General features: G+C 32.9%; 2 protein-coding genes across 2 annotated transcripts; one reads left to right on the forward strand and one right to left on the reverse strand.

The window, feature by feature from the left end:
* Window positions 1-915: 915 nt before the first annotated feature.
* On the reverse strand, window positions 916-3,928 carry MONOS_8078 (uncharacterized protein; the record flags this gene model as incomplete). The annotated part of the gene is made up of 2 exons (XM_067878458.1): window positions 916-1,035; window positions 1,259-3,928. 2 exons carry the CDS (start codon window positions 3,926-3,928, stop codon window positions 916-918), a joined length of 2,790 nt encoding a protein of 929 aa, XP_067727702.1.
* A 452-nt stretch (window positions 3,929-4,380) lies between these two features.
* Window positions 4,381-6,564, forward strand: MONOS_8079 (uncharacterized protein). The gene is made up of 4 exons (XM_067878459.1): window positions 4,381-4,589; window positions 4,655-4,752; window positions 4,796-5,247; window positions 5,340-6,564. The coding sequence occupies exons 1-4, from the start codon at window positions 4,436-4,438 to the stop codon at window positions 6,415-6,417; spliced, it is 1,782 nt and encodes a 593-aa protein (XP_067727703.1). The 5' UTR covers window positions 4,381-4,435; the 3' UTR covers window positions 6,418-6,564.
* Window positions 6,565-8,258: the final 1,694 nt, after the last annotated feature.

The raw sequence follows: 8,258 nt of genomic DNA on the forward strand, positions 1-8,258 counted from the left end.
TGGAAAATGATTTGCCCGGAGCGATTTGAAGATGTCCATTAAATGCAAGATAGACTGGGAGTGAATTAATAAAATGATAGGCTGCACTCATTGTTACGTTGTAACTACCCTTTTGGAACTTGCTCAATGAACTTTGCAAAAAAGATGAGTTTGAAGGAATCGAAAAAATAGAATCTGAACGAATATGAGAAGCGCTTTCTTGTGCTTTTTGTGGATCTGAATGAACGCTATTTAATGAAGAATAGGATGTGGAAGAAATGACTGAAGAAGCTTGAGATGATGCTGAATGTGTTGCGAATGTTGGATAAAACAATTTCTCCGAATTGTGAAATGAGGAGGATGCTGCGGAAGCAGCTGAAATGAGAGGGAATTTTTCATGTTGAGGTGACAACTCGCGACAAATTGAAAGAGGGATGTGCTGAAAGAAAAAGGGACTTTTGTGCTCGAATGCGTGGATAAGATGAGAAACAATGAAATGTGGATTGAACAACTGTGAAAATAGATGAGCAAGAAATTCCTGTTTTGAAAGCAAAATGTCTTTGTGAAACTGAATATTGGCAACGGATTCAGCGTCAATTGTTGTAGATGCTTCACTTGATAATCTTTCAAAAGAAAATGATTGAGTTGTTATTGATGAAGGTTCAAAGGGTGAATATATTTTTAAGTGGTCGATTTTGTTTGAATATGTGGGAGAAGCAAGTAATGTGAAAAAATGCAATGATTTATCTTTTTCTTTGTTCGTAAAAGTGTACTCGTCAAGCGGCAGAAGAGGAACAGAAGAAATAATTGGACCATTCACTTCAAACAAGGCAGAAATTATTGCAGCACTTTGATGGGAATTCTGCTGTTGCTTCGAAACAGAATTTGATGCACCTTTTGAGATGTTTTCATAAAAGAAAGATGAAAGAAGAGGATTTATGTCAAAGTAACTCTTTGGCTCATTTTCTTTAAAGGTTTCATTTGCATATATTGAATGTGTTGATTCTTCGGCTTGTGAACAAGTCTTTTCATTTTCTGCTGATATATGATGACATCCTGCAGGTTGTTCGTTATTAATCAAAGTATTTTGTTGTACCGCTTTTGATGAATGCTTAGCAAGTTCGTTCTTCTGCCTCAAAGAAGCAAATGCCGAAAAAGAAGGAGTAGCTACATTGAAGCGAAAGAACAAATAAGGAGAATCGTCTCCTTCTGAAGGTGTGATTATTTGACGATGATGTATTTTATTCGAAATTCTGCTGGAAGAAGGTTGAGTGCATACAAGTCCAGAATTTAATTCTTTAGGCGTCGAAAGTGGAGATGATGTTATTTGAGGAGAATGATTTGTTTTATTACTTAAGTTTATATCTCCATCAAATTCGCTGATGAATTGCCCATCCGAAGTCTGAATCGCTTTAACTGATGGACTTTCTTCTTCCTTAGAGGATGGCACTGGGAAAGTCGAAGACGATGGCAATGAACATTCAATGTCATCATCAAAAGACAGATATTCGCAACCCTTTGGACAAACAGACGAATATGGCTCCTTTATTTTCACAGATGCTTTCGTCATAAAATGAACTGAGTCTGGCGGAATAAAAAGTGAATTCAGCAACTTCGTTTGCTGAGATAACATCTCATTGTTTTTGTCGTAGTAATCATACAGTTGATCGCTTTCGGATAATGTGACATACCACAAAAATTGCTCCAAAGAAAAATGTGAAATTGATTTAAAGTATTTTTCTCCTTCAGACGTATGCAGATAAGTCTTGGGTTCAAACATATGCGTACCAATGTTTTGGTTCAAACATTCTGTGAGTTGCACAAGTTTGTTATCCAAGCTTGCTTTGATCTCTTTTGACGAAGGAAGATTCAACGGTCTAATATTACTGCTCAGAGATTCTAAGGAAATATGAGGAATCGCCTTTTGTGGACTACTCAATTCTTGTTTGCTTTGACTTGAAGGTGCCAACTCTTCAATTTTCGATGCTTCATGTTCAACTGTTTTATCTTTTTTGCCTTCTTTCTCTACGATCTCTTCTTCATTTTCCTTTTTCTCCCTTTTTTCTTCGTTCTTTTCCTCCTTCTTTTCTTCATTCTTTTCTTCATTCTTTTCTTCAGACTTTTCGTCGGATTTTTCATCAAATTTTTCTTCAGATTTTTCTTCATTCTTTTCATCATTCTTTTCCTTTTCATTTTCCTTTTTGGCTTCGGTTTGGGTTTGGGTTTGGGTTTGGGTTTGGATTTGGATTTGGATTTGGGTTTGGGTTTGGGTGATGGCTTGCGTTTGCGTTTGCGTTTGTGCTTGTGTTTGTGCCTGTGCCTGTGCTTGAGCTTGTGCTTGTGCTTGAGCCTTATCGCCATAATCATTTTTATGATCATAATCTTCTTCTTCTCTCACCTCTATTTTTTCATTTTCCGTTTCATCTTCTTTCCGAAATCTTTTTTCAGATTTGCAGGTAATTTTATCTGGAAAACTTCTCAATCTGTTTTTTTGCTCCAGTTCATTCTCAAATAGAGAAGCTTTTACTTGTCTAAATGCTTCTTTGTCGATTCCATAAAAGCTATTTGAAGATAATCTTCCTTTCTTTTTGTCTTCTTTCTCTTTGGAAACATTTAATTTCTTTTTCGTTGTCATTCGAGTTTGTAGAACGCTTTTTCCTTTATGAAAATCTTCATTCACATCTCCAAAATCTTTTACTAAACTTTCAATAGCTGTTTTGTTTTTGTCGATTCCATCATTTATAATTTTTTCCATATTGTTAATTGGAAACATTATGCTTGGATAATAATTTCCAACAACACTTGTCAAATTTTGCGTTGGTATCATTGGATACTCCATATAATTAGTAAAATATGGGTAAAACTGCATTGCATTCGCACTTCCAAAATTTTGTCCTGCAAATTGATTGTTGTCAAACGATGAATCTGAAAACAACATTGTCAGCTCCCTTTTTGGTTTTTTCTTGACTTCAGGCTTAGCGGTGAAATCTTCGTTTTTTTCCTTTTCAGAAACGATATTTGCTTCATGCGCGTTTGTTTCGCTTTTGTCGCTTTGACCATCACGAAGATTTTTCTCGGTCATCCCTTCTGTTTTTTCGGTGCGAACCTCATTTTCCTCAATTGGCAATGCGCTTGTAGAACTTTCTCCTTGATCTTTTGGCTGAAAATAATCTTTTTCTTTGTTTGAACGTAAATAGCCCCATCCATTTTCAGGTGTTGAGTCTGATTTATCCGTTTGTTCATTAAGTTCTGCTCCATAGCCGACAGACTTATTGTCCACATCGTCTAACAGATAAAGAAGTTCGCGACTCAGGCGAGGATATTTTTTTGACTTCTTTTTCTTTGTTTTTTCTTTCTTTGTCTCTTCTTCCATTTCTCGAGTTACAAATTGCGTGATATTTTGTAATTGAACTTTTGGTATGCTCGAAAATTCTTCAATTTTCGATCGTCCGTCAACGCTTTCTTGCATTTGCTTGTTAGGAGATGAATTATCAATAAATGAAGATTCAGATGATTGGAAGCTGAACATACGATTAAGCAAATTTGAAGATGAAAAATTTTCCGAACATGTAGAATTAAGTGTTGTTGAATTCAAACGAGAAGGAGATGAAAAATGAAATTTTGGCTTTGTTTCAATTTTCGTTGATATCGTATCTTTATTTGTAATTGAAGCTTTTTGGCTGTAGTCTGATTCAAATTCATCAATCTTCGAAGTTGTCGTCAGGTCATCTTTTAAATTAAGTGATGTTGTTGCACGGCATTTATTTTGAGAGTTTTCGCAGGGTATAATAGTTGAAGAATTTTGAGCAAGCATTTGATTGTGTTGATGCAACTTTTTTGGATCTTCCGCAGGAAGAGAACCTTGGCAATTAGCACGCATTTTTGAACCTTGGTGCAAGATGCAAGATGAAATTTCGCATACATCTTTGATTTCTTCATTTGGCATCATTTCAAAAATATTAAAATATTTCTGAGAATGCACTAAAGAATTTTGAATGCATTTTGGAGGTGGAAGACTTAACACATTCGAAGATTTAGTCCCGGTTGAGATGGTTGCAAGCGTGTTTTTCTTACAATCATGTCGAAATGACACTTTATCGTTTGAATGGCTTTCTGCATTTATTTTTTCAAAAGATGTTTGCGTTTCTAATTGAAGAGAGCAAAGGCTATTCGTTTGCGTGTTTCTAAAAAATGTTTCCATGCTGTTATGTCCTCTTTTTGGTGAATAAGCATAAGATGCTATATTACTTGTTTCTGGATATTTTTGAGGCTCTTTAAAAATTGCATTTGTTGCTCCAGGTTTTATGTTATAAAAGTATAATGGATTAAACATCTCTTAAACGAAATGTCCCTGCGCACAGAGCCAACAAAAAAAATTTAAAAAAGTGATCCTCGCCCACTATATTACAAATTTTATGAAATTGGAGAAAAGTATTTGAAGTTTATTTGGTCGGCAATGTCAACAAGGAAGTTCACGCGCGCAAATAGAGGATCAAAAATAAATCAGTTGATTTCTGAGGATGCTTTCAATAAGAATGAGTTCTGGGGTTCTGATGCAATGAAACAATTTTTTGAAGAAGAAGATGATGATGATGCTTTTGTTTCAGAGGGTTTGAATAAATTATTCATACTTATTCGATCATTTTTAAGTTATACATAAATCGTTAAATTTAAGAAGAAGAAGATGATTTTGATTCTGATTTTTTTGAATTTCAACAATCAGAAGAAGATGAAGAAAGCATTGAACAAGGAGAAGAACAAAGTGAAAAATCGGTTAGAATACTTTTGATATTGAAATTCATATTATTTAATTTAGCAAAATTCAAAAAGACATTTTGAATACATTGATCCAAAAAAACAGAAATCAAAAATCGGAAATTCGAAACATAAACGAAATGAAGATAACCTCGAAGTTTGTACATTGGCATTAAAAAGCGATAGTGCATTCTGTGAGTCAAAAGTTAGCGAAAAAGAAATTTCAAATACCCCAGAAAAGAAACGAAATCGGAAAAAATTCACACAAAGAAGGTATATTGCAACGAGGCAATCAACAAAGATTGAATCAAGTGATAATAAGCAAGATTTGTCCGATAAAAATGCTACTATTTCCACTCATCGTCCAAAGAAAGAGAGAAAAATTTTTGAAAAACTTTCACAAAGCGAGATGCTGGAAGAAGCTAAAATTACAGAAAAGAAAAATACAACAAGCTTAATAGAGCAATTAAAATTAGAAGACGAGAAAAAGAAAGCAAAGAAAGTCAAGCAAAGGTACGTTTTGTTTGACTCGATTGCTTTAGATTCATTTTCATTCAAAATTCTTAAACGTGAATATTTCTTTAATAAAATCTTTCAAATTTTAGCATCTTGTCTAAGCATATAAGATTTCTTTCAACTGAGTTTGAAATTGACCAGAGCGTCGATCCACCAACTTCCATTGATACAAAATCTGCCAAATTTGATTCGCAAGCGCTTCTTTCCACAACAACGAACACTTCTGCCTCAGCAGCAACAAGATCAGATTCACCTTCACATTTGGGAATATCTTCGATTATCCATTACCCTGGCACGCTTGCTGATCATGTGCCTGGTTCACAGCCAAGCAATCATATTTTACAAAGCGATATTCTTTTTAGACTTTCAAACCCAATTGCAATTTCTTCTCTTCAAAATAAATCCTCTTTTTTGCCTTCTCCTTTTCATCGTCAAACTAAAACAGGTCCAATTCTTTGCTTAATAACAGGGCAGCCTGCACAGTTTATTGATCCAATTACTCGTCTCCCTTCGTCTTCTGTGAGTGCGTTCGCCGCTCTGCGCCGAATGCCGTCTGACTCAATTGGGCTGCTGATGGCGATCTCAATGGGCAAAAAGACTGAGTGGGAAGCATGGCAGAAGAAAACGAGAAAAAGCATGCAACCAAAAGGAGATAATAAATTAAATGAATCATCGAGGAAGAGCAAGAAGGAAAAGGAAGAACAGAAAGGAACGCCAAGAAAGAGAGCATGTAAAAATGCTGTTTCTTCAAAAGATGAAAGAGAAGCCCCTTTCAATGAAGAAAATGCACATAAAGTTACAAATGACGAAAGTGGGAGCAGAAGCTGCAGAGATCAAAATGCATCAAAAAATGACATTTTCGAAGAAGAGAACAGAAATGCTCTCCAAATGCCTCCATTTGTTTGTTTCATAAACGATGCAATCAGAAAGCTAGACTTGCTTCGGAAACCCAAAAGCAGTTCTCTTCAAGAATTTTCAGAGTCTGTTAGGCAAACTTCACTGAGACATAATCCAGAGTCAAAATTAAGTTTGTTTTCTTTTCTGCAACAGAGAAAGAAAACATCTTGTAGAACAAAACTATTAAAGAAAGACTCTAACGACTCTGATGAAAACACAAAAAGAAAAGATGAAGAAATTTTATTCATGAATCTTCTTCACAACACATGATTTCTACAAATTGATTTTGATTTCTATTTATTCCTTGTTTTCTAAAAGTACCTCAATTTTTTTCAAATGTCGTGATTTACACTCAATAAAAAAATTTCAAAATAAACAGACACTTAAAATTTAATATTAAACATATTTCCCATGAAATATTTTCATCTTTTTGAAATATAATAAAAAAATATTTGGAATTTTTTATCTAATTTCAAAAATCAATGGCTCACTCGCATTTCCATGAACTATTTGTTTTGATCATTTTTTCGTTATGAATGTTTTTAACCTTTTCTTTTTTATTATTTTTTGATTATTTTTTAGCCAACATTTTTATTTGATTTTATTTTATCTTTTTTATCCAACGAATTTTATGAATTGTTGATGTGTTGACTTCATCATTGTTTAATGTACTGCTATCATCTTATTTATTTCATAATTTGCAAAATGTTAAAAAGGTAGTTGTTCCTAAAGAAACGTTTTTCACTCATATTTGATTTTCAAAAAAATGAAAAAAAATTTCAACATAAATGCTGAATATGCACATGTTTTGTGATAAATATTTATTTATTTTCTTTTCTATTTATATTCCGACTTTTAAGACAATAAAAAAAGAGGGTACAGAATTCTTTCATTCATGAAAAATTTAAAAATTTGTTCCAAGTTTTTTCTTCGATCGTTTGATTTAAATTATGAAATACCGTTCAATATGGGTCATTATTTTTGAAAGCATGCAAGTTCTGTTAAAATTTTCGGTCATTTTTCATGTTTCGTAAAATTGTTAAATTTTCAAATATAACAACAAGTATATATAAAATTTATGTTAAAAACAGTTTTTTAAAATTTATTGAGTGAGCATTTGCTATTTTGAAACACAAAAGTATTTTTTTTTGCTCATTTCACTAAATGATCATATTATTCCATCATTTTCATGACACTTCTGTTTAACTTTAGGTGATAATAATATTTTCGTGAGAAAAATGAAAAGTGAAAAAACATTATCTATCGTTTTCTCATAAAAAATTTCTGCAATTATTTTTCTGATCATGATAAAACATTCTATATTGTTTATGTGAAGAATTGACGGTCACATGATATTCAAAAATAGCATTGAAGATAGCAGTTCGATGAAAAAATAATAGCTTGTTTTCAATATTAATTCAGTTTGTTCTTTGTTTTTAAACATTACAATATCAAAATTTTGCAAACCCAAACACTTGATCGTGAATTTTTCATCAGATAAATCTGTGCAAAATATGATGATCTTTTCAAATATCTGTTCTGTTTCAGAACATCTTCTACGGAAATGTATTCGCATACAAATAAATAATTTGATGCAAAATGTTCAGCGTAAGCATTCATGCTATTAATTTCATGGAATAACAAAATTGTCAAAGGAACAATGTGAATTTTCTACGATGCAAGAAACATTTCTCTTTTTCTGTATTTCGTCATTCTGATAAAGGAAAAAATTTAGCAAAAATTCAAATTTTCTTTACATCGCTATTTCACGTTCTTATCAGCCAATAACACAATCCTTTCATTTGATTTCTCATTTTGCTATAAACAATACGAAAGTGTCTCAAACCGCGGTTATTATTTGCTTCAAGTTTTGCTGTGTGAAAATGATTTCAAAACGGTTTTAAACTCTAAATATTCCGATAAATTGATGAAAACAGTTTCTGATTGTGTTTCACTATGGTAAAGAATTTTTTTAACTGAGTGGATTCAAGAAGCTTATCATCACTTTGCAAGTGAAGCAGAAGATTCAGTGAAATCACCCAGAAGAAACAATACGGTTTCTGAATATAAAGATTTTGGGAATGCAACACACATCTATTACAAAAAAAGAG

This window comes from Monocercomonoides exilis (genome assembly GCF_001643675.1).
Source record: "Monocercomonoides exilis strain PA203 chromosome Unknown scaffold21-1407046, whole genome shotgun sequence".
NCBI classification, from domain to species: domain Eukaryota; phylum Preaxostyla; order Oxymonadida; family Polymastigidae; genus Monocercomonoides; species Monocercomonoides exilis.